At 35.4% G+C, this 27,433-nt stretch overlaps 2 protein-coding genes and 1 pseudogene across 4 annotated transcripts; 1 reads left to right on the top strand and 2 right to left on the bottom strand.

Moving 5' to 3' along the window:
* Positions 1 to 94: 94 nt before the first annotated feature.
* LOC125192917 lies at positions 95 to 6,043 on the bottom strand (annotated as a pseudogene).
* A 4,082-nt stretch (positions 6,044 to 10,125) lies between these two features.
* LOC125195964 (villin-4-like) lies at positions 10,126 to 17,956 on the bottom strand. 3 transcript variants are annotated; one of them, XM_048094273.1, is made up of 24 exons: positions 17,737 to 17,956; positions 16,349 to 16,449; positions 16,087 to 16,186; positions 15,526 to 15,594; positions 15,201 to 15,437; positions 14,930 to 15,107; positions 14,718 to 14,850; positions 14,422 to 14,584; positions 14,186 to 14,333; positions 13,938 to 14,038; positions 13,677 to 13,832; positions 13,485 to 13,553; positions 13,315 to 13,383; positions 13,077 to 13,214; positions 12,847 to 12,975; positions 12,614 to 12,761; positions 12,502 to 12,512; positions 12,245 to 12,385; positions 12,035 to 12,160; positions 11,889 to 11,954; positions 11,460 to 11,784; positions 11,166 to 11,374; positions 10,630 to 10,724; positions 10,126 to 10,543 (listed from the first exon to the last, which is right to left on the bottom strand). In XM_048094273.1, the coding sequence occupies exons 2-24, from the start codon at positions 16,402 to 16,404 to the stop codon at positions 10,480 to 10,482; spliced, it is 2,931 nt and encodes a 976-aa protein (XP_047950230.1). In that variant the 5' UTR covers positions 16,405 to 16,449; positions 17,737 to 17,956; the 3' UTR covers positions 10,126 to 10,479. The 3 variants fall into 3 exon arrangements, with proteins under 3 accessions (XP_047950230.1, XP_047950231.1, XP_047950232.1); XM_048094274.1 differs by having other exon boundaries at positions 10,639 to 10,724; XM_048094275.1 differs by having other exon boundaries at positions 10,126 to 10,724.
* A 2,954-nt stretch (positions 17,957 to 20,910) lies between these two features.
* LOC125195060 (protein FAR1-RELATED SEQUENCE 1-like) lies at positions 20,911 to 21,785 on the top strand. Its single transcript, XM_048093263.1, has 2 exons — positions 20,911 to 21,181; positions 21,547 to 21,785. The coding sequence occupies exons 1-2, from the start codon at positions 20,911 to 20,913 to the stop codon at positions 21,783 to 21,785; spliced, it is 510 nt and encodes a 169-aa protein (XP_047949220.1).
* Positions 21,786 to 27,433: the final 5,648 nt, after the last annotated feature.

The following is a 27,433-nucleotide window of genomic DNA, read 5'->3' as shown; positions in this document are numbered from 1 at the left end:
AAATTATGAATATTCTATGACTAGTAACCACACGAAGATCAAGTCTACCAAGCCTCAGCCAATGCCGCTGTCGCCATAAAAGACGACCCCAAGATCACCGGACCAGAGGAATGAGCAAATACTCAGCATAAAAGAGTTGCAAAGCAGAAGAAGAGGTCACATATCTGCTTAGATTGAAGGAAGGAGTAAAAAACAAATAGTAGCTTAACTAATTGCTCTCATCAACTCCTGTTTTGTGAGAATCGTACAAAATTCAACAACAGCTCGAAAACATGGATTGTGTGATCTTGAGTTTTGAAACTAGATAACACACTCGAATATCAAGCTTTCTTACGTTAGGACTCTTATTTTAAGGTTTTGGTTTAAGTTGCTAGCGCGCGTAGTCAGCCCATTCTGCACTAAAGAAAGAGAAGGAATGGATCGGTTACCTTCCATATGAACATATAAAAGGATGTTATTGCTGCCTTGCTCTTAAAATCAATAGACTTTGCTCGGCTCCGCAGCAGATAACCCAACACAGTATGGCCAATGACCTAAAAGCAATGTCAATGGGAAAGCAATGAGTAGGTAGTCATTTGCGATTCTTTTGACCAGTCTGAGTCTAGATTGGCATGTTCCTGGATTATCATATCAAATGATCGACCCATAATAAGAACAGCGTTAGCAAAAGTTGGCTTACCGTGACCCACTTGCTCCACGTGCAACAAGATGTAATTCCGACAAACAATGCAATGGCATATGCCATTTCAAGAAGTGAAATACAGATCCAGAAAACCTACCACAGAGATCTCAAAAAAAAAAGTTAAGCCTGGAAAATTCTCGTATCTAATGGTTGGACGAGAAACAATTCCATATACTAACCTTCTCTTGGGCAAGTCGGACTGTAAATGATTGAATTCCATATATCTTGTCCCCAACAATATCGGGTATATCCTATACACAGAAATAGGGAAGTCAGGAGATAAATTTCAGTGCAGAGAAATATCACGCATGCGATCACCAATAGAAAGCAATTCAACCTTGTTTCACATCAGAAATACACAAGTTTCCCTAACATATGCCTTATGCATAAGTTCAGACTTCAGGTATCGTCTCATTTGTTGATCGAGAAACCACACTTGAAAATTTAGAACAATTTCGTGCATATGTTGCTTGCTCTTATGTGAAAGAACCACAATATAATTCGCAGCTTAGATAACAGTATCATAGAGAAATTCACCTTAAACAGCGCAATGATGACGGAGAAGAAGCTCATGAATGCAGTTGCAAAAATCACAGGCTTTGTTAGGGTGCCTGGTCATCCAAACACATAAGTCTGGAAAAGGAAAGGACATTAAATGCTATGAAAATTAAAGAAATGATATGATACAAATTAATTATACGGAAATACACCACAAGAATGCACAAATTGTGTTAATCCTTATTCCTCAGAGTTGAGGTAAGAAACTAGAGTCCATCATTTTGTGCAAGTCCTTCTATTCATTTCTAATTTGCATAGCAGGCTTAACGTCCACTTGAATTTGGCCACAGATTTAAGCAAGTGTAAAAAAAGGAACTATTTCATATTCAGTCCTTAGAATTAGAGCTTGAAATTCCTACTTTGGAGTATGGATAGTGGGAAATAGATACAGATAAACACTTCACTGAGTAATGACCTTTCAGACAACATAATTTGAAGAAGTTCGGAATGAAAAGTTTACACTACTGAAAACCCTCAAAGGACATGCTTGACACAGAAGCGACAAGCATAGATACATGATGTTAAAACAAGCAGGGGAGTGGGGAGGGGGGCTTTTATGATATCAGAAGTCAACAAACTAATTACTCGCTCATATTTTCAAATCAAGAATCACATAATGAAAAGAAAAAACTGCAACAAAAATCATCACCTGGATGTGCAAATAGAAAGCTATTTGCACGATGATACTGAGATATTTTTAACTGCGTGCACAATAAGGAATATCAAGCTTCCTGGGTCCAGAGAATCCACTAGATCACAAGGTCTAGGAACTCGCGGAACGCTGAAAGATCTCGGTCGTTGGACACACAGAATATCACTTCAAAACCCTCAACCCGCGTATACTAGAATTAGTATAGGGAAGTAGGGATCGATCCCACGAGGACAGACGCGAAATCATGCATTTAAAGGGCTTTTGGGTGGTATGGCTGCTGCCACGCAACTTGTGGTTGAGGAACTTATACTAGACAAAGGAAAAGAAATTTAACTATATCTAGATCTAAGAAACGGTAACAACCACGTAACACAGATTTGGCATTATATCATCACTATCTCAACAAACTTCCTAGATCTAGTAATATTGCTACCTAATCTAGCTAGACAGACTCGATGCATGCAGTGGAGACCATTTTCCTGAAATAGAAGTGTACTACCAAAAAGCTGCAAAATAACCAACTCTAAGCCTAACTCCTACAAAACGCAAAGCATCATCGGAATTTAACTGAAATATGATGAAAACAGAACAACGCTAGCAACTCAACGGCGACCAACAAATCGGACGTCAGAAAAACGCCGAGAAACCCAACAGGAACTTAGATCTCTATCTCCTAGATGAAGTAAAGCAAAAACGAAAGCAGAAATTCAAAATCCATGCACAATTCAGTTCCCTGTTCAGATCCACACTTCGGATGCTAAATCCACTCCGGATCCAAGCATCCGAGACAAACTCCGATCAAAATCATCTCCATAACTACAGATTCGCCGATTCTCCACAGATCAACAACAACAACCACAGATCAACTCATATTTCCCAGATCAAGTACGCAAAACATCCAACAAATTGAATAACAATCAACCTCCGAAACAAACTCCTCAAAACATAGAATCAACACAAATCAACACAGAATCAACACCATCATGATGTAAAATAAAATTCATAGATAAACAACAAGTAACATATTGTATCTTCGCCCTCCTTGAGGACGGTGTTGCACAAATTTTCCCGAAGATGAAACCACTATACTACCCCAAGATTCCCATTTCCCAAGTGTGTGTGTGTGTGTGTGAGCTAAATGCTATATCGTCTATATCATGTGTGTTGCATGCTCCTCCTTATATAGGCGTGGAAGTGGGTCCAGCAGGGGCTCTTTTGTGTGAATAGTCTTCTTTGCCCTCAGCTTCGGACTCCCTTCGTCTAGCCATTTTCTTCTTTGATTCTGCTCACTTTTCGCCTCCTTCCTTCGCTGGTCCACTGCCTTCAGTTCTTCCTGGACCTGGCGAATTCCTTCACACACCTAGCTTAAACAATGTGTTAGACCCAGTAAATGGTGATTTTTCATCACATAGCCGATGCATGAAATTAGCCTTATCGCAAGATCACGGCTCGCAAGCAAAGATGCACATCGCAACAACTGCATCGAATCTTTTCCATCTCAAAAGTGGTATCTGCAAAGAGTGTATGCTGATATGCATAATACTATAAAGCATGTGAATGGAAAATGTGCATTAAAAACCAACTTACATCAATAGAATACGCAGTTCCTAGCATAAAACTGATGAAGAGGGCCCAAACTAAAGGCCATGAACCAACAACCCATCCAAGCCAAAAGCTCTGAGGATGGGAAAGCAGCAATTTTAGTCTGTCGAGATGTTGGATGGCATAAATAATACTCTCTCCGTCTAAAAAAAATAGGGCACATTCAAAAAAGGAAAGTTTTCAACAACTTCTCTCTTACTTTTTTCCCTTCTCTCTTACTAATAATATGGACCCCACATTCCATTTTTTCCCTTCTCTCTTACTTTTTTCCCTACTCTCTTACTTTACCAATTCTACATTAAAACTCGTGCCGTTCATAAAGTGCCCTCTTTTTCATGGACGGAGAGAGTACTAAACATAAGCAAACTAAATTGAATCTATTTACGCACCAAGGTGCCAAACGATGATACAATCAATACACCAGTTTTGAGCGAATATTCTCCAGATGCCAACAGAAGGTATGGTTTGTTTACCTGACATGGGAAAATGTCAAGTTTTCATCTAACATGACGAACATTATTTAAGATGAGGGAATAAAGAATTAATTGAACTTTCACCATTAGAAAAAAGCACATTGCAAATTTGCATCACACACAGTTCAAGCTTCTGCGGTCTAAAAGGATTGACGGTTCTAGTTTAACCTATGTTTGTACTTAATATTATCACATAGTGAGCTCAAAAACTAGAACATAGAAAATAAAAGATGTTATTTGAGATTTGAGCCTCAAATATGAGATTTTATCCTAATAAACTACAAGCACATGAGCCTCGGGATTTTGACAATCGTGATAGAGAATGATCCTCCCATTTACTATGACTGTCAGTCCTTTAGAGAAGAAGCTGATCCTTGAAGCTTAAAAAGGGCATAGCTGACATGATATAACTAGAGTTTGTACCTTCTGTATCATCGTCAAGTGAGCTCAAAACCAAAAGACAGAAAATACCAACGAATTTTATTGAGATTTGAGCAATTATCAAATTTTTTCCTATAAAAGTACGAGTACCAGAGCTTCGATTGGGTTTGAACAGTCTTTGATAGAGAAAGATCCACCCATTTAACTAGAAGAAGCTTATCCTTGGAGCTAAGAGGGTAACAGAGACATGGATATTATCCAAGTAAATATAGCTACTTTAATCTTTGTAACTTAATCAAGGCTGCTTCAAATCATACCTTCGCTCCATATTACCAATCAAAACAACACATGGTTTATTCCATAGAGTTAAATAGTGAACACTATAGAATCTAGATATCATCTTCTTCTTTCATTTTCTTTTTTGTCAAATCAAAAGCCAGGATTGGCAGATAGAGGAAGGAAAAAAATATTCTATTATGCAGACATGGTTTCATGATATATTTGGAAGCCAACCTTGTCAATTTCTATATCAGATATTTGATTTAAGCCAACAATATAAATATTCATCAACAGAGCAGCAATGATAGCCTGCAAGATACATCATAGTGCACTGGTTAGAAATATATAGACTAGCTATACTGATGACTAACTACAAAGGCTACACCATACCTCAAGCAAGCTAGCAAAAAAAAATGGAGAAAAATCTGATACTTTTTCAACAGCAAGGAGGGAACTGAAACGATGCTCAGTGCCTGCTCAGGGCAAGAGATTATGAGAACCCGAAATTAGAAAAAGCAGGTTGAAGGATGAAACCTTGTGTGCTAGTAAAATATAAATCAAGAATCGTGTAACCTAACTGTTCCTATAACCGTATGAGGCCGCGAAAACCTGTAGAAAGCATCAAAGGCTTGTTGCGTTGGACCCAAAGGGCTCTTAGAAGGTTCGGATTCAAGAGAATGCCATGAAGATGAATTTACTACATACTTTGAATCACCCTTTGGATTCAGTGTAATTCTTCTTTGAGCTATATTTTTGACAGGTTGGTGCATCAAATTTCGCCTCCGCACACATAATCTCTCGGGTAGGGCATAAAGCCTTTCTACAGTGCTGAAATCTTTGCATACTAAATTATTCCCTGCTACAGGGAAACCAATTAACTTCACATAGTAATTGTAGCTCAAAATCAGAGTTTCTTATTGAATCTATCCGAATTTGAAAGTTTAGTTTCCATAGTAATTGTGACTCTATAGGCAGTAATAACATTCTAGTTCTGGCAACAAAATCCCACAGATTCCAAAAGAAAAGGAATTAATCTATTTTTATTTCGATTTTGTTTCAGAAGGGGACAAGATAAGAAAAGCCCATACGCCATTAACGAAATGTAACAGAAATCAATAGTAAATCAAAATTAGAGCACATAACATTGAAAAAAAGGAGGGAAAGTGAGAATTTTAAGTCATGAAACCCATTCATCTGAGGCCGGCGCCAACCAATAAAAGAGTCAATTAAAAAACGATGAAATTGAGACGTACCAGTAGGAAGCGACCATAACTCAGCTACAAAGAGAAACGAGAGCGTTGGTTTCTGGAAAGATCCAATTAACATGGACTCCATTTCTTCTCAACTTGGGAAGTGGAAAATATCTGTGATGGTTGCATGTTCAACTTCAACACTTTGTATTTTAATCATTGCAGTCTGCCGGAAATTTACCTCCGTACATATTCAATATGCGCATAAACAATAAAATACTCCTATAAAATACTCCAATAAAATACTACTCCCTCCGTTCCATAGTAATAGAGTCATTTTGTCATTTTGGTATGTTCCATAGTAATGAAGTCATTTCCCTTTTTAGTAAAAGTCAACACATTTTTCCACACCTACTTTCCTCTCTCTTACTTTTTTCTCTCTTTATCTCTCTACCTTTTTTTATTTTCCACGTTATATTCCCTTTACTTAATTCACCTAACACAATTTTTCTTAATCTTCGTGCCGAAAAGAAACGCCTTTGTTACTATGGAACGGAGGGAGTATTACTCCTATAAAATACTTTTTGTAGGTAGTATATTAAAACAAAATATATTTAAAATTTACTACTACCTCCGTCCCCCAAATTTTGACACAGTTTACTATTTCGGTCTGTCCCCCAAATTTTGACACACTTCACTTTTTACCAATTTTGGTAGTGAACCCTATATTCCACTAACTCATTCCTACTCACATTTTATTATAAACTAATACTCCCTCCGTCCCCATAATTTGTCACCATTTGACCCGACACGGGTTTTAAGAAATGTAATAGAAAGTGGGTTGAAAAAGTTAGTGGTACGTGGGTCCTACTTTTATATATTAGTTTTATAATAAAATGTGAGTGAGAATGAGTTAGTGGAATATGAGGTCCACTACCAAAAATGGTAAAAGTGAAAGGTGACAAATTTTTAGGGATGGATGAAAAAGGAAATAGGTGACAAATTTTCAGGGACGGAGGGAGTACTTTAAAAGTAGGACCCACATCCCACCAGCTTTTTCAATTCACTTTCTATTACATTTCTTAAAACCTGTGCCGGGTCAAAGTGTGTCAAAATTTGGGGGACGGAGGTAGTAGTATACTACTCCTCTGGTTTTTTAAAATAGCAACTATTTCCATTTTTGGTCATTCCTTAAAAATATAAACTTTATAATTTTTCTATTTTAGGACATGGACCCCGCAATCCACTAACTTTACTTTCACTATTTTTTCTCTTCCTCTCTTTTACTTTATTCATTTTCCTTTTCCTCTCTCTTACTTTACCAATTTTTCTCACTTACTTTATCAATTGTACATTAAAATCCGTGCCATTTCAAATGTTTCTATTTTTTAAATATGAATGGAGTATTATATTACAAAACTTTAATGTTTAATATAGTTTATTTTTAGAAGATTGTGTGTAAATTAATTGTACCTGTATTGAATTAGTTCAGGCCCCGTGCGATGTGTGACTGATGAACTATATTGTAACCAGATGAGTACATATTCCATCCATGAATAATAAACTCAACTCGACTTGACACGGATTTTAAAAAATTAATGAAAGTTGAATGAAAATAATAGTGGAAGATGAGTCAAACTTTTATAATACTACTAGTTTTAATAAAATATGAGTGAGATAATGTAAACGGAATATGAGATTCATTACTAAAAATAGTAAAAAACAAATGAGATGTTTATTGATGGACGTTCGACAATGACAAAATGAAATAATAGTACTAATGTATTGTTAATAACTATGACTTTTAGTATTGTTATATTGAGTACTTGAATTAGTTTATATTACTTCCATTTCGCTATTAATTCACTACATATGATTGATATTGACTTCGATTTTATCCAATTACTAGTATCATACCCGTGTTATGCAAGGTCCATTTGATTCGGTTGTGGATTCAGTTTCGAACCGCAGTTCTCCAAAAAAATTGTGTGTGTATAGTTCTTGCTTTTTATGGTTGAGAACTCGAGCCGGATATATTCTACAAACACAAAAAAATAATAATACACACCCTTAGGAATATCTTCATTTCGGTAGAGACTTTGTATGGTTGAGAAGCTCACTCTTCGCCTTCGAAAGACCTCTCTTAAGATACGACCCTTCCTCTTGCAAGAACTCGAGCAACTGGAACTACAGACGCCTATCCATGAAAAATAAAGTAGTAAGTGAGTGAATTTTTAGATACCAAATACCAATATTTATAGTTCCTACGAAATGGAGAGTTTCTATCCATATAAACCTATGTGAAACATGGTGAGTGAGTGAATTTCACTGCTCCAAATGGTCAAATTTATAGAAATTTAGTATTCTTTGGCATTCTTCTCGGTTGGAATATGACTCTTTGAATACAATTCATTTTTATAAATTAAATGAATAGTAAATATTTTGTTGACTAAATTTCCAACCTTTCGGATTAGGGTCTATTAATGAAAAACAATTTTGGAGCCGTTACATCACCGGATGCACACATCGGACTCTAATGACTGATTTGGTATTGCTAGGTGTTAGATCATGATGGGATCGTGGAAAATGCATTCCAATGACATTACATTGGATTTGTCTCCATGTTTAATTAATTCGTAAACATGCACGCACCATACTTGAATGACTGACAAAATAGTACTATGTTGTAGATCGTTAAGGAAGGTGAATTCCTTATTTTTTTAAAAAAAAATGTGATGCAATGAGGAAAGAATGAAGAAGTGAATTATAATCTTAAAAATGCTACGTATTTATAGACATAAAATATTGAGAAATCATCATAAACGTAAACATTGCCGTTACAAATAACAATCAATTATGTTTCCTATGAATTATTGGGATTATTATAATATAACTATTCATATGAGTTGTATTACATAGTTGCAGTCACTATTTTATTACTTTTACAAATGTTTACAAATTTTTTGAATTAGTGTAGCGGCCGTCAATATTCTTAATAAACATTCCTTAACGATCTACGACATAGCACTACTTTTGTCTGTCATTCAAGTATGGTGCGTGCATGTTTATGAATTAATTAAACATGGAGACAAATCCGATGTAATATTTACTATTTTTTTAATGTTAATTGTTCAATAAACCTTTATTATATATACTTAATAGTATATTATAAAATATGGAATAGTATAAAATAAAACTTTCACATCCAATAAACTTATGACTTTTGTGTATTTAATTTGTAATGATGGTAATTCTTTAAATATACGTTACTCCTACTATGAATTATAACCTTGTATTTTAATGATAGAGTCTACACCATATTAACCTTCATGACTGTAACTGCAATGATAATCATGAATAACTGCAATGATAATCATGAATTTTTCCCAAAATTTATAGTTATTTAAATTTATATCCAAAATTTATAAATATTTTAAAGTAAGATCAAAACTCGTCTTTTATATATGTATAGATAGATTACATGAGATACAATAACTGAAAATGATGTAGTTGAAACTTAAAAGGTAATCTTGTATCATTAGGATAATCGACATATCAACAGGGAGTATATTGCTAACACCATCATTTATAAGTATTTTTGCTTCCAAAATATAAGCACCTAGTAATAATAAAATAAATAGATTACACATTATCATTATAATATATTTATATCATGTTTATTTAACTTTTATCTAATTTTTTATTTAATTTATGAAAACTCAATATTATTGAACATATACAATAAGAAGGTGTGGTCTAACTTTTTAATTGAAATTAACATCGTTTATCGTTAGTTTGGTTTATGTCGATCTTTTTTTCTAGTAATGGAAAAACATTAAAGTCAAATATTTTCAAATCAAAGAATTTATAAATGTTTAGACAAATAAATCAAAACAATTACAAAGTAGATCCTAAAGGATCAATATATTTATGAAAAAAATGACATGGTTTCTTCAATTAAATACAACAATATATTTGTTATACACATGTGATCTTATTTTTTGTTGTAGTATAATATATAAAAAAAATCTAAATTTTTTAAATTATAGAACATGTTATAAGTATGATCAAATATCTTTTTCCAATAATTTACCACAATCTCATCACTATATAGTACTCCTTATGTTTGATTTATGAGATTGAGTTTCACAATTTAATTCTAAATGAATAATTAATAATATGATAATTAGTCATGCTAATTGAGCGAAACCATAGAATAATGGATTAGTTAGTGGAAGCAGCACAAGTGTTGGCGCAGATAGGGAGATGGAGAAGAGAAACCTGTAACATAAACTTCAATCGCATAAATAAACGAAAACACACATATTTTATTGGGCAGTAAAATAATCAGTGATTTGTGGTTTACATAAAAACTGTACACACTTGACATAATTGGTCACTACATATCCTAAAATTTAAAAACTCTGCATTTGCAAGGTTTCTAACCACTCACTCTCCTCATAATCAATAGCCGAAAATAATGAAAAACACAATCAACAAGAAGTTACCCCAAAAAATACAAACCTAAATAAAAATAAAAACTGCAAGCTCACAACAAACCTGGGACCGAAAAGAATATCAAAAAAATTAAATCACAAACACGAAAAATCCAACTATTCATATCAGGCATGGAAGAATCGCAGACGACAGAGTCGTCCCCCCTTAGAAACTCGAAACGCCTATAAATATTGGCATATTGCAACAGCGCCTGAAACGAAGACCGCATCTGGCAAGCATACGGAGAGATAAAAATACCGTAAGAATTTGCAACCATATAAGTCGGGGGAGGGTGTTCAGAATAAATGGAGCGACATCTTTAGCTTATTCTGTTTCCATTTAGGAAGCTTGTAAAAGGCGTCCTTCGACATCCCAAACTGCTCTTTGAACTCGGCCGAGGACAGATACGTCTGTGGAAGGAGACGAGTAAGTAAATGATCAAACTAGCTCAAAATTGTTTGACTATTACCACAGAGTTTCATCCTAAAACTGATTGGTGATACAGTGGTTTCATTTCTTTTTTTACACCAATGTGGAATAGCCTCCGTCCCCTAAAAATAGAAACTATTTCCATTTTGGTTCGTCCCTTAAAAATAGAAACTTTGTAAACTTTCTAATTTAGAAAGTGGACCCCACAATCCGCTAATACTACTTCCACTACTTTTCTGATCCTTTCTTACTTTGCCCAATTTTTTTCTCTCTTACTTTACCAATTGTGCATTAAAACCCATGTTTCAAAAGTTTCTATTTTTCAAAGACGGGGTAGGTTTTTTTTTTTGTTTCAAATTGTCAACAGACTACTCAAAAAGTTTGTGATGGATTAGCCTGTATTATTTTCATCTCTAGCATACCTCTCGTTTTGTCAGATCAATGTCGGAGACAGGATCGGTCGACGTCGTCTTGAGACGCTCATAGGGATACACAGTGAGTCCTTCCTCGTCCTCAGCTTCAATTTCCTTCACATCTTCCTGTATGGGTTCTGGCTTAGTCTTTGGGCTCGGTTCTACGGAGTTCTGCCTTGATAGTGGCTCGGGCTTAGGTTTAGGTGCCTCGGGGCTCGCTTCAATGCCAAGGAAGAAACATTTCAACCAACATCTCTGGAGAAAGAAAGCAACAATGATTCTTAAAAACTCTAGAAGACGTACCTTTATTCGAACGAGGTAATAAGACTTGACGAGCAGGTGGCGGTTGTTCGAAACTCGAACTCAAGGCAGCTATAGATGACGATCTCGGGGCGTTTTTCCCAGAATCAGGTGTCACAGACTTGGGATATACCTTTCTTACCATTGGAGGAGTTGACATATTTCTTGCATTGGCGTTCTCAAAATTCGCAGCCAGAGCATTGAATGCCGGAGATCTGCCTCGTACACGAACTCTCTCGGGGCTAAATGACATGCTTCTTGAACGCTGTGATTTCTCTGGTGCAGCAGACCTCCCCCCGTACGAGACCGGAGTTCTCCTTTTGGGTTTCTGTGATGGGAAGAACAAAAAATTTGTCTCTTAAATACTATTAATATAGCTTAAACCACATCATTAGCAAAAAAGAGACCAAAGGAGAGGGAAAAACTGCTTACATCCAACAGCGGAGCGCCTCCGTTCTTAAGGATTCTAAACTTTCTCTGGAAAGAATTACCGTGCATCTGTAACCATACAAGTTAAGTGAGTGTAAGGCGAAGAGCAAATTCGAACTAAGGTGTCTACATAAAGCGGGATAACATACTGCAGATTTTGAGGAGTCCCAAGAGAAAAAACGCGTGAAAAATGGTGGTTCGCCTCCTTCCATAACAATATACACTGGAGCTTGAAGTGATAATGTCTCATGAAGAAAATCACGCTCCACAAATTTCTGTAGGAAGTAATAAAGTATCAATGGTTTTCAGTACAACGAGAAGAAAGATCCAAACTTCATAATGATCGAGTAACAGCTTACATCTGCGATACTTAAAGCATTTAACTTATTCTTCGTGTCCACTTGTTGCCCAACCCAAACGTAAGTATCGGCATGGCAGTCGAGAATGAATATATCTTCGGTCATCAGATCATCCTGGTCAAAGTTGTACACCTCCGTCACCTGCAACATAGTTTGTGATCGACTCTCATATATCCAGTGGTTTCTCATTAACACATCAAAATACTAGTCAAACTTCAATTTTTGTTTCCTCTATATAGCCATGAAATTTTGTGTACCTTGAGATCTCCTGACATTAGTAGCCGAAATCATGAAAAGAGAAAACAAATTAAGTTAGATGGATTCACAAGGACCAAAATAAACTACGGTTGTAAAATCCAGACAGCATACCCTTTGTCAAGGTGCACGAGAATAGATGAGGATCGCTCTCTGCTTCTCTAGCAAGCTTCTGGCTCGGGTATTCTGACTTTCCGCCTAACAAGTCCCAAAACTGCTCGGACTCAGCACCTTCCTTCTGCAGTTTGGACTGCGTGTTTGGCTGCAAAAGGTTTTTCCCAATAAACAAAAAACCCAATAAAAATTTCTATGCAACTGAACAAAACATTCTTATGCAAGTTTCAAACCTTTATAAGATCCAGCTGCCTTTCGACAAGTTCCTGGGCTTCGGGTGTTGTGAGACTCCCCGACCATGTAAACACAGTGGGCCCGCTATGCAGTATGTAGCAGTAGGAGGAATTCAATGAAGAAGCCACCTAAATCAGTCAAAAAATGAATGTGTGTCGCCTAGGCCAGGGATAAAGAAGAGGTAGAAACTGAAAAAAGCACATGAAAGAAAATGTAGCACGGGACTTACTGGTTCGACTTGAATTGATTGCATATTTTCAGGTCCACTTCCCTGAACCCGAAATAATGCGAGTCCTTCCTCCTTGTATGTATCATCAGGAAGTTCCTTCTCGGCTAGGTAATTCTTGTAGCCCTTACTAAGACCGCCCTGGTAAAATGAAGATAAAATTATTTCACGGCCTACACAAGAAATAATACGGATAAAAGGTACTATAAGTCTCTGTGTTTATGGTGATGAACTCCCAGACCTTGAAGACGATAAAGATCTGAAATATCGCAAAGAACTGGATTGGTTCACTTCCTTCATAGATGCGAGCCTAGTGAAGCACAAAATTGAACGGTTAATACGAGTGTTGGAGACAGAAAGTAGCATTGACGAGTAAAATCATAATAGAATTATTAAGAAAAGGTAATGTGCCTGAGTGGGTAGGAATTTGAGAGCCTCGACCATCTTGGTTGCCTGCGAAGTCGCCGATGCCCTATCTTCCTACAGAGCAAGATTTGCATTATCAGTAATTCTATTAATAAATACATACATTCAATATGTTGAAATTTCCATCAATAATATAATCGGGATATTGGTATATTTTTGCCTATATGAATGCTCCACCTCGACACTGAGCTTCCCGATCCAGGTGCCTATTAGTTGCTCTTCTTTCTCTTCACCAGGATAAGAATATTGGAAAATATAGCAATCTCCACTGTAGAACTTGGATAGATCAGAAGCTGAGAGAAGAGTTTTTTGTTCACCTTCGACACGCCAAACCTGAAAAATCAGAAGCAGTAAAGTAACAAATTATTCAAAGCACTGAAGCAAGAAATACAGATCATTGTAGACGGAATGTACCCGCCTCGTCTGTTTGCAAATCACCTGTAAATTCCCGGTGCAGTCTATATGAGGTTGAGGTTCTTCCTTGGGCGTTTCTGCCTTGAGGAGACCCTTCACGTTAATCCCTTGCCGCTTCAGAAGTGCTAGACGCATAAAAATCGGAACCAAATGATAAGAGCTCAACAAATAAATAAGGTAAATATTCTGGAATATCATGATGATGTTAAGCAACCCAACGAAGAGGACCCAAATACTCTGTACTAACTATTAAGTAAATGCACATCACTGACCTGCAACTTTTCCTCTACCATCTTCAGACACAGCCACACTGTTCGTCTGGGGCCATGAGTTAAACTTTGAGCGAAACATCACTGTCTCAAACCCCTCAATCACACGAAGCACGTGAATTTTTTGTCTATCTTCACTATTCAGTAATTCCTGCAAGTGGATATAAAAATGTACTAGGTAAGCGTTGGATTACAAGTCCAGATGAAAAATCTTAACCAAGTCAAGAAGCTGGACTTACATCAACAACATTACTTGCAGCTTTCCTTTGATCAAGAGAAGTATTTCTTCCCATCCAAACAAAGATTTCACTACCACAATCAAGGATATAGCAATAATATGTGTCCAGTAAATCTCTTGTCCAGGTATCAGCCTCGATAGTTATTTTCTCTTCTTTCTCGATCCTTGACATAACACAATGATAAAAAATTTATGGTTGCGGAAGGCAGATTGCTTATTTTCATAGACTTTCAAATAAAAATTACCTAAAGATGACAAATATTAAAAATTGTACAGCTATTAGAGGAAATTAAATACCGGAATAGCTTAGATGGAGCTGCATTGTTACTCTTGGGTTCGTCGGAGGAGGATTTCTTTGGGAGTGGAGCAAAGCCACCAAAGAATCCCCAAAATTCTCCAGTATCAGCATCAGCCATCAATTTCCCGTCATCTGCAGTCAAAAAGAAAATAAGCATCAAGCATTCGTCTACAACTCAGTTATGGAAAACACCAATTAGTGGCATAGTTACCGATAGCTGCTATTTCACATTTTCCATCATGATAAGTATCTTTAATGTACTGAACAACTTCCAGAGCTTTAGCCCTCTCTTGAATGCAAGAGTTAGAGCCATTAAATTGATATATTTTAGACTTTGTATCAAGAATGAAAATGTCGTCGTGGTTGAGTGAGGATCGAGCAAAAGGCACCTGTTCAATCACAAAAGAAAAAAGTGATGCATATGTACGTACTAAGAAGAAAAGTCGTTAGTGATTATAAGCTGATGAGGGATGGTGGGTTACCTCTTTCACATGAACAACGTGTTTTCCCTTGCATACAAACAGACGAGTCTGGTGTTCTTCGGCCTCGGCGTGCTTGAAGCCTGAGGCGACTCCACCTTCTTGAGGTATTATGCATGGCTTGAAATAAGAAAGGAACTTCTCTGTTTCGTGACCTTGCACTTCTCGGTATTGAGCAGCACGCCCACCCAGTGCGGCATCTAGCTCGATAGTTTTGATCGCTGCAGTACCGGCTTCATCCTGCAGATGAAAATACTTAAAGAATCAGAAAATATATTGTCCGGAAATGCCGTAATGGAGGTAAAGGAGTATAGAATAAAGACTTTACCTGACTGGTGCTTTTTCCGAGCCAATAATGAATATCGTGGTGTAGGGCACCAGTTTTTAAGGCTGTGGTCTGCAGAAAGGGAACAACAGGTCGGAACAAAATAGATATGCCAGGCATAATCACAATCACAGGAGCTTAAAGATTAAACTCGATAAAAACTGAAGTAGCATCATCTAACATAGAATTTTTCTTGCAGTCCAATGCATATGCATGCCAGTGTTTGAGGTTTACGGTTAACAATACAAGGGAAAATTGAGAATATAGCCAATGTTATTTCCCAGAAGCAAATACACGAGCTATTTTGTTTTGTAAAATTAAAGAAAACAGGCATTCTAGCATCTTAGCGACATGAAGAAACATAACTCAACATTCGAAAATAATAATTAGATAGCACAGAAAAGCAAAAGATCCCAATTGGACATGAAGAAACTTAGCTAAACACTTAACAATAATAATTAGATGAGCAATCAGGCATACAGACATGGGGATTGAGATAATAAAAATAATTGAGATGCAGAGAACTCTAAGGTATTCTGAGGTGAGATAAGGAACCATAACTACCTTCAAAATCACATAGGAATCTCCAGTGCAAAATTTCCCGTGTGAAGATTTTGGGACTGGAACAGGACGAAAATTCTCAATTCGCCATATCTCAGTACCACTAGACTAAGTTAAGGAAAGAAACGAGTACAGAGCCTTGATACGATATTCAACAGAAGAAAACTTAACAGGAATTCAGACTAGGACATATTGTTAATGTTGCAGATTAGCAAAATCAATATAAGTATTTTAAGGGGAGAATGAAACATTAACATGAGGATACGCCTTCTGTCCGGCACCCTGGAATGCCGGATCTAAGTTTTTCATTGAAACAGCCATATTGTTCCTGCAACTAGTATAACGTTGTAGATTCACAAACTCAACCTGAAAAAGAATATAAAATCTGCTTGTGGTCACTGCTAAATATATGTACAGAAAAGCCAAAGTGGCAGAATACGACTGCATTACAAGGTTTGGCACCTAAGAAACTGAAAAACGCGACAGTTTTCCTTCTAAAAGCATGATTTTGCTCGCATTAGAGAACTAACTACTGAGAAGCCTGATCAAAACAAGAACATGAGAAGTGCTGGAACTAGCAAACGACATAGCACATGATTATTCTGAATTTAACTTTATAATAATTAGCTATTAGCAAAATAGTAATAACATAGGCAAAGCAACCAGCGAAACATACAAAAGATATGGCAAAATCGTCATCAGAAATATACCGAATAAGATCTTAGTCCAAATCTTTCATGCTAACCACAGAGCCTTTTCTGGAAATCATGAAAATAAGTTCGAAAGGCTCACCCATAACAAAATGAGGAATCAATAAATTGACTACTTTGAAAGTATCTAAAGGCCAGAGATTGTGGGCTTCAATCCAAAATCTATTGACAAACTAATGCACTTTCTCCAAGCTTTAAGCCCTTCTGTCATCGGCTGAGAATAGCTACTCTCCTCAACACACTGTCTTCAGCTATGCAGCATTCAAAACTTACCAAGGATTCTGCTGTTCAATAAGTGTTCAACACCATAAGTTACAACACTTACATCCGACATTGAAATGACAGTTTTCTTCTATAGGCTAACTAACGGTGCTTTCCCTTGCAGGTATGCTGCACAAATCCATAATCAACTAAACTTGACCTATGCTTCTGTGCTTTCGCATCATATAAGTCGACAACTCTCGAAATATTCCATACACCATATTTTCAGCTACAACGTTCATCCCAATCCAATTTGCAGAGGATGCAAACTAAACTAAATCAATTCTTCTGCACTCCCATCAAAAAAGACAACACAAAAAAAATTATAAATTGAGTTGGTACCAGACGAATGCTTTCCACCACTTTCTCGATTCTCCAATTTTTTGGGACTCACTGAATCATGAATTTATGCCTCCACATCGAGTAAAGACAAACCTTTTTCCTTATCGATTCAGCAAACAAAACAGCTAACATTCGGATTTCGGACACTCAAAACATCAAATATCACAGTCTCCAATGCATCATTACTAATACTATCACGCAGCAGCTTCCCCGGTCACCAAGACTCAATTTTTATCATCAATTAAAACGCCCACATTCATTCAGACATCAAATAACTTCACTGAAACCGCCAAATGAAGTAGAGGAAAAAGAGAGAGATTCAATTAAGCTAATTAATTACCTTCTTTTTATCTCTGGTTGTAGAATTTGAAGAGCCAACTTGAAACGAATACTAACAGATCCAATCTAACAACTCAACTAAAGCGAAAAATCCCCCAAAAAGATGGGTCCTCAAGAATACTGAAAGAAAAACAAAAGAATTCCGAGAAACGGCGAATTCTGTGTGATAAAAGAGAAAGATAGAAGTGGAGGGAATGATGATGATGAGTTGCTTGACAGGCGTGCCTATCACTAAACAGCAGCTCTAAAAAACAAGCCCTCTTTTGCAATTTTATTGAAACTGCGATTAAAAAAAATTAAAGAATTAATCCCCTCTTCATTAGTATTTAAATTTTCTTATTACAAGAATTCCGGAATATTGAAGAAAAGGAAAAGACACGAAACGTTGTTGACTCCGAATTGGGATGGATCATGGATGCAATGTTTGGCTCCAATTCTGATCAAATTACTCAACATTTAAGTCATAACTCATTTTTATTAAAGTGTGCTTAGTTGCTTAATTACAATTTATAAGTAGTGTTTAAGGGAAAATGATGTTTGGTGTTTTTCTTCTAAATGCAAATTTATTACAAACCATAGTACTAATTGGGATGGTAAATCCATTTCCCCATTCAAAAAATTGATCTATTTATCTTAATCTAAGTCTAAGTAGTATAAAAATTAATAGAAAAAATATATTTATGCTCGTGTCGACTTTAAATAATTAAGTATCTACTCTTGCTTCTTTTAGAGTGGTCCATAGACTTGAAACCAAAAAAAAAAAAAAATTAAGTTTTTGTACTTTGAGTGTAGTAAAGTAAAGTGCCTTAATTTCGACATAATTAAAAAAGTGTGGAACGTATTTTATACAATGACACCATATTTAAACATGAATGAGAAGAAATAAAATAAGTACTACATGCACTTGATTCATCGAAAAATAGAAAATTAAATATAGCTAAATAGTGTCAAAATTTGAGTATATTTTAAAATAAAGTTATTATACTTAATACTCCAGTAATCAATACTTATAACCAAACTTGAAGTTAAAAAAGTTATATATACCGTTTGCAAAATTATCAAATACAATATTCAGTTCTTAATTAACTAAAGTTGAAATTAAATGTAAAAACTGAATATATGTCTTAATAAACCATTATTAATACTAGTATTAAAACACAACAATTTGAAATTGAAGACAAAACTATAATATATGGACATTAAATAACTTAAATTAAATTGATCTGAATATATGTGTCGTCCAATATGAATAATTTAAATTAAATTAATTTGGAAATAACAATATGAATAATTTAAATTAAATTAATTTGGAAATAATATGCAAAACCTTTTTGTGTCGATTCGCATAATTATTAATTTTAATTTAGTTAAAAGTTAAATCATATTACTACACTAATCTTTCTACATTTACTCCCGGACAGAAGGAAAGAGTACTAAATTGATTTAAATAATATGCAAAACCTTTATCCATCGATTAACACAATTTAGTACTCCCTCCGTTCCATAGTGATGGAGGCAAAACTTTTCGGCACGGAGATTAAGAAAAATTGTGTTAGGCGAGTTAAGTAAAGAGAGAATAAAGTGAAAAATGAAAAAGGTAGAGAGATGGAGATAGAAAAAAGTAAGAGAGAGTAAAGTAGGTGTGGAAAAATGTGTTGACTTTTACTAAAAAGAGAAATGACTCTATTACTATGGAACGGACGGAAATGGAAAAACGCCCATATTACTATGAAACGGAGGGAGTAGTATTTTTTTTAGTTGAAAGTCTACTTTTAATTCCAGAATCATGTTACAATTAATTCCAGAATCATGTTACAACTAATCTATGTACAATTAATTCCGGACGGAAGGATGCAAAACCTTTATGCGTCGATTCACAGAATTATATGCCTTCATTTAGTTCAAATAATCATATCACATTAATGTTTCAACATTTAATTACGATGGAGGGAAATACGGAAAAGTTCTATGTTTTATTGATTTGATTTAATAAATAACAATAGAGGGGCGTGCGAAATTGGGTACATGGTAAACCCACTGTTATTATATTGTTATTATGAATCATATATTAGTACTATATTCAATTGTCATTAGGAAACTATATTGTAATTCCTTGAATATCGATATAATATTTGTTCCCTTTCTTTTGGACAATACAACTAATACTTTTCCTTTTTAGTGGCATATATGTTTCGTATTCAGTTTTGGTTTAAAACTTCAATTCCACTTTTTTGTTCAAAATTTCTCTAATATGGTTTGAAAATAAAAATGATTGATAAATGCCAAAGTTTGATTTTGACTACTACTTGATAATTGAAAATAAAATTATTTGCACTTAAATACTTGACACACACCTCATTAAACCGACATCATTACTTGTAAAATTTATACGCGAGCTTTGGCATATTTTGCTTTTGGTCACGGATGTTCAGAAATCGAAATTAAATTCATGAATTTAAAGGCATGGCATGCTATTTTATGATGAAATATATTGTGCAATACTGCAATGTGATGAAATTTAAGCATTGCTATCTTTGTTTTAAATATATTTACTTGTGAATTTAGTTTTAGTACATTTACAAGAAAATTAATACAATGGGTTATGTTAGGCCTACGTTACCCTACTGACAACCTATGCATTGCAAGATGCTGGGCACATTTCCAAGTTTTCATAATATGATAACAAAATGGATGAACACAATGTTTTCAAATCTACTGACTATAATTTATAAATAAGAAGTAACAGGCCCACCAAGTTGTACTATTGTACTTATAAATTACAGTAAGATCATTTAATTAGTTCTGACTACGATAAATTAAAGCCAAGCTTAATGGTAATATATGGTATAGACTCGTATTATAGCGTGGATTTGATATACCATGATAACTAATATTGAGATTAAATTTTCAGGCTGAAAATAAGATAACATTAATATCTAGGTAAGGTTTTATGATGTTGTTTAATTTTGCTGACTTCACTCTTCAGTATAATAATATCATTAATGCTCAAAGGAATCAAACTGAAAGGCTTGACTATTATGATTCTATAATCTTTCCAAAATATGCCACTGATTTAGCATTTGAGAAGCAATTGAGATCTGTATACACGGATAGGATATTTAGAGTGCTACAAGAATTGATTTCTGAGGCTGATAAGAGTTGTCGGATGATTAGCATGTCCACTTTGGAGAACATCGAGGTATTTAAAGTTTCTGATGCTAGAAAGAAGACCTTCACAGTTATACATGAGATAGAGACTGAGTCATATGATTGTGAGTGTAAACTATTTGTAAGGTGTGGTTATCTATGCAGCCACCTTTCCTTCCTCCTCAAAAACAAAGATGTCAACAATATTCCAGAGAAGTATGTTGGTAACCGGTGGCTGAAAAGTGAATTGTTGAAGGCAGTTCATGGTCTCACGAGTGATGAAAGTGCGTCTGACAAAGGTATATGAATTATTTCCTATATTTCAGTTTATTTGGCATATGTTGTATAGGTTGTTGACATGGGATTTTTTATCTGAAAAATGTATCTAACAAAAACACTCTTGTTTTGTATATTTCAGTTTTGTTGACATAAACTATAGTATGTTGACATGTTACAGATTTACTGTTCATATAATTTATACAGGATATTGACATGTTATAAGTTTGCAGGTTCTAACGAAGATGACAAACTACATATTGGTAACAGGTGTCATGGACGTTACTTTGGTCTATATCAATGCGCTTTTAAGAATAAAAATCATCTGATTGCTTGGATAATTTGCTTGGGCGTATTGGTCCTCAAATTTTTACTGATGACACTACAGGATCTTCATCAGTTGATAAAAATGATTCAATCAAGAATATATATGGTATTGATGTACTTGAAGAAATAACTGCACATGCTCCAAATGTGGTTAGTACAAAGGGAGGTGCAAGTGACAAGAAAAGCAGGATTAAGTCGAGCATAGAGAAAGCAATTGAAAAAACAAATAAACTTCATAGGCGTTGTGGAAAGTGTCATAAAGTGACTGATCATAATGCCAGAAGTTGTGGCAGAAAGTAGACATAATTGTTCTTTTTTAACAATCAGAGTTTTTTTTTAGTTGTTTACATTTTATTATTAGTTGTTGATATTTGATTTTGCTCTCTATTGACATCTATTGTATGATTTTCTTTTTTAATTTTAAGATTTGTCTTCTGAGTTGTACACACTTTATACAAGATGTTGACATTTGGTTATAAGTTGTTGACATTTCAATACAAGTTGGAGTCAGGCTTGCCTCCGTGCTCCTCGACGATGAGGTCGTCCAGCTGCCCCAGTCCTGCCTAGACGGGTAATTACAATTACAATTCATGTTTTTAAGGTTAATTACAATTAAAAATCATGTCAACTATATATACTAGCCATGCCAACAACTAATATAATTATGTCAACTATGGTGCACATCGTGTCAACGGCACATACAAGTCATGTCAACTACGATACATATCGTGTCAATTACACGTACAAGTCATGCCAACTATGTTACATACTATGTCAACTACACGTACAAACCATGTCAACTACACGTAGAAAACATGTCAACAACATTATAAGTCATGTCAACTAAACATACAAGTCATGTCAACAACGATCAGAGTTGTTTTTTAGTTGTTAACATATACTACAAGTTATTAACATTTCCTTATTAGTTGTTGGTATTTGATTTTGCTCTCAATTGACATCTATTGTATGATTTTCTTTTTTAATTTTAAGATTTGTTTTCTGAGTTGTACACACTTTATACAAGTTGTTGACATTTGGTTATAAGTTGTTGACATTTCAATACAAGTTGGAGTCAGGCTTGCCTCAATGCTCCTCGACGATGAGGTCGTCCAGGCTGCCACAGTCCTGCCTAGACGGGTAATTACAATTACAATTCATGTTTTTAAGGTTAATTGCAATAAAAAAAAAATCATGTCAACTATATATACTAGACATGTCAACAACTAATATAATTATGTCAACTATGGTGCACATCGTGTCAACGGCACATACAAGTCATGTCAACTACGTACATATCGTGTCAACTACACGTACAAGCCATGTCAACTATGTTACATACTATGTCAACTACACGTACAAGCCATGTCAACTACACATAGAAAACATGTCAACAACAATTTAAGTCATTTCAACTACACGTACAAGCCATGTCAACAACAATCAGAGTTGTTTTTTAGTTATTAACATGTACTACAAGTTATTGACATTTTGTTATTAGTTGTTGATTATTGATTTCGGTCTCTATTGACATCTATCGTATGATTTTCTTTTTTAATTATAATATTTGTTTTCCGAGTTGTTAACACTTTATATAGGGCTGCAATTCGATACTCCATTATTTGATTAAATTGAAAAAATAGAGTTAAATTAAAGTCTAAAATAGTTAAATTAAAACTTTTTTTTATTTGTCAGTCGATAGGTACTTCCTTGCGCGCTAAACATGATTCCCTAGATCCGCCGGATCCTTTTTAGACACATATTATCCCACCACTGCACCTATGCAATTGCAATTCTCCTTGTGTTTGCCTCATTCAGTATCGGATTCCCCAATAGAACAATTGGAAGTTAAGTTTTATGTTCATGGTCTATGACTAAAATCAAACTCGAGGTTCATAAGATTTGAGATGAAAAATCTCAAGATTTCAAGGATGCTATGGCAAGAGATAAACCTAAAATAGCCCCAATTGCTGAATGGGGAAAATTTAATGTGGTAAGTTACTTTTTCAATTAAATATTAGTAATAGCTTATAAAATTTCATGTTTTTTAAAGTCACACGTACAATTTTAGATGGTTGCAGAATACGCTGATTATATAATGGAGGATTGGGTCTTTTTCAAAGATGTATCTCTATCTAAAGTTTTTTATCGAGAAAGAGTATCTGAAGCATGGAGTCAGTGCCCATTTTTACCCGTACTATGGACTTGCACTGCCAGTAAGTATTGAAGTGACATTTTTTAATTTTTAGTTTTATACATTATTATTTATATTTTATAATTATTTATTTTATATTTTATTGTAGATTTGGACGCACCTGTAGGAACTCCCATCACTTTGGGAGGTTTATCAACTTGTCTGTCCAAGACGATGGCTAGTATGATCTTATTTGGTCAACCAGTTACAGTTTAATAACTATCATTTCGTTGATGAGATCAGACCCTGGTTCGAACGAGTGGTATATGGAAAGATAACTAAGTTTCGAGCAATTGGTAAAAACAAAAAGTTTACCGGCTCAACAACGGATCCGAGTGCATCAGGCATTATAGGAACACATGAACAAGTAAGTAGTTTGTTATGTGTATAATTTAATATAAAATTTTAATTGATTTTATCTAATATTATGCTAGAGAGGATGCATGCAAGACATGGAACCTATAGCTCTGAATGTGTGGGGAAGTGTGGAAATGAGGAGTAGATTGGAGAAGTACTTGAAGCTAAGAAGATAGATTTAGATCTATGACCGGTTATATTTTCACTGCGCGTCGGGTCTGGTCTGAGAGACCCAAGTTCGAGGTGGGCCAACGATCTTGACAAGTCTGAGTCGAGCCCGTAATATATGTGTCTCGATGTGGTCTCAGTTTGAGGGAGAGGTTTGTTGAGTACAAACCTATTCCACATCGGAAATACGAGGGAAGTTGGAAGGTGTATATAATTCATGTCCAATTCCAATTAGTTTGAGGCCTTCTGGGAGTGAACCAAAAACAAATCTGTGCGGGCTTGACCCAAATCGAACAATATCACACTAATGTTGCCGACGCCGACAATCCTAACAAGCGACGCTTACATGGCTCTAATATTCAAAAAATATTCTAGTGTTCAACTAATTCAAAAAATCCAAAGCAATTAAACTTCATCACAATCAAATCTTGTTCATACAGTCATTCTTTATAAATTTTAGTACAAATATAACATATATATGTATGTTTACATATATAATAATCAATCGGTATACCGGTATACCGTGGTATACCAAAGTGTCGGTATGCCGGTATATGCTGGTAGCATATACCGGCATATACCAGTATACAACGGTATAGGAAATCTAATACCATTACCGTACTGAATCTTTCGGCACGATATGATACCGTACCAAAAACTACGGTATACCGAAAAATTGGTATTATCGGTATTTTTTCGATACAGTAAGTCCGGTATTCCGGTATTTTGGTATAATTTCCTACCCCTACTTCCATTAGAAGCCATCAGTCTTTCTCTTCATTCTTCCATCCTTCTTTCCATTTTCTCTTCCTTCTTCCACCTCCTGAGGTATAAGAAAACCTCTTTTTACACTGCATTTTTCTCTCTTATGTGAATAATGTTATCTAACCTCCAATTTTAGGTTACAACATAGGAGCTGTTCTTTTTGAAGAGAGAGCCAACAAAAAAACTTGGAGATTAAGGGTGTAAGAAACCCTCTTGAATGATTTTTTCTGTTTTTGTTTGTTTCTCTCTCTTTTTTTTCTGTTTAAGGGTATAAGTAAACTTGGAGATTAAGTGGTCGTTCGGTTGCCCCTACTACACCCAACTTAATCTCTCTCGGCGAATAATCCGTCGTTCGGTTGCTAAGATAGCTTTGTCGCTCGGCCCGTCGGCGCGCGTCACATTAGTCATGGCCCATCTTGATAGTATTTATTTCTCACAAATCTCGCAACAATTTATCTTGGCCCTACCCCTGCGATTAAATTTGTCCCATCAGTCTTCTCTCCCACCTTTTTAATCTATTAACCGAACACCATCTAAAGGTATGAGAGAGAGCCAACATATGAGTTGTTCCGTTTTTCTCTCTCTTTTTCTTTTTTCTCACTTTTTATCGTGCATAATATTATTTGAAATAAGGGCAAGTTTGGTTTGTTAGATTGAGCTCTGAAACTTTGATTATTTCTTTCAATTTTTGATTTGAACATTTAGATTCCTGCCAAAGCATGTTCTAAATTGCTAAAACATTTAATAGATTTTTTGGATTATCATCTTAAATTTTGATTTCACATTTATTTATAACATATACATAACGAAATGTAGATAAATGGCGCAGTTGATTGGCCGTCTCCAAGGCCGATGCCTCTTTCCGGTAATCCGAATTAATTATTACATCGTCTTATGATTATTTAAGCTATATTCATTATTCTGATTTTTTGGAGGTTGAAAGTAAATTTGTTTGCATCATTATTCCTGATCAATTAAATTAAATTAAATTGTTATTGATTATAAATTAGTTACTTAATTACTCCCTCTGTCTTGCTTAAGATGACACGTTTTCCTTTTTAGTTTGTCCCAACCAAGATGACATGTTTCCTTTTTTTGGAAACTTTCTCTCTCCAATTAATACACTCAACCACTTTTTCTCACCCCTATTAAAATATTCACATTTCTTTCTCTTTCTTTTAATACTTCCAGCCACCTTTTCTCTCTCTAATTAAACACATTAACCAATTACTCCTAAAATCTCGTGTCGGCTAAGGAATGTGTCATCTTAGCCGGGACGGAGGGAGTAGAAGGCAAAATAGGGCCGTATTTCACTATCTGAGGGTATTGGCCCAAATACACCAACTTTACTTGATTAGAATAAAAATTGCTTTTTTTACACGGGCCAAGTGGGCTGAGTTTATTTAACATGAGCCTCATTTTTTAATATCTTAGCTAACACACAAATATTTTGTTAAGTCAGAGATTAGTAATCTAATCAATAACCTTAGTAGTTTAATCGGGCTCCAATTGGGTTGTTTTAAAAACCCAGGCCCGGCCCAGTACGACTCTGATAGAACGAGAGGTTCTATCGATGCAAAAAGAGCACGCGTACGACGGAGATTGATCGGAAAATATGATAAACACACCTAGTTGAAGTGCTAGGGTTTCGATAGCCAAGGTTTGAAAACGTGTTTTTTATTACTTTAATTCTCAAGACTCGATCTATGAGAATTCTATAATATATCGAATTCCCCCTGCTTGATTCGGACTTACGACTCGGGAAAGAATCAAGAAGAAAACCCAAGAAGATTGACACAAATCTATTCTAAACATAAAAGATATCGTTCAAAATAAAGAAACATTAATAATTAACTAAACTAGATATTTCTTCCTTTATTAGTGTGATACATAGCCTCTGTATCGGCTGGATTGGAAGCTTCCCTTTTGGGCCTTTCTTTCCTTCCACTCTTCTTCTCGACTTCCTTGCGTGGCACGTCTTCTTCCGCGTCATCCGGCATGGCAGAGTTGCTCGTCAGAATTGGTGATGGCGGCATGACGTGGAGTCCCTATCAACTCCCCCTCCCATAAAAATCGCCTTGTCCACAAGGCGAAGGTATCAAAAATGTCGTGGTAGTAGCTGTGACCAGTAGGCTACTGTCCCATTACACCAGATGACAACAAAAGGTCCATAGAAACATTGATCTAACATCGCTGCCATGGGGTGTCCTAGATAGTGCTGGTCACATGGACAGACGGAGAGTTTCACATTGTCTTCAACTTGGATACCCTCGCCATATTTCCTTACTTTGAGATATTGAAATTCCTCACAAAAACAACCTAATAGAGCATTTTGGTTGACCTTGATCAAAGGAGGTAAGAGAACGACACCATCTACCATATGAAGATCAGTCATAGCAGTTGCTACTCTATCCTGGAAAGGCGGAATCTTCCTTTGCGATAAAACGGGAAAATATACTATCGA

Source organism: Salvia hispanica, chromosome 6 (genome assembly GCF_023119035.1).
Source record: "Salvia hispanica cultivar TCC Black 2014 chromosome 6, UniMelb_Shisp_WGS_1.0, whole genome shotgun sequence".
NCBI classification, from domain to species: domain Eukaryota; kingdom Viridiplantae; phylum Streptophyta; class Magnoliopsida; order Lamiales; family Lamiaceae; genus Salvia; species Salvia hispanica.
Note: the sequence above shows the minus strand (reverse complement) of the source record. Positions and strands in the feature narration are given on the sequence as shown.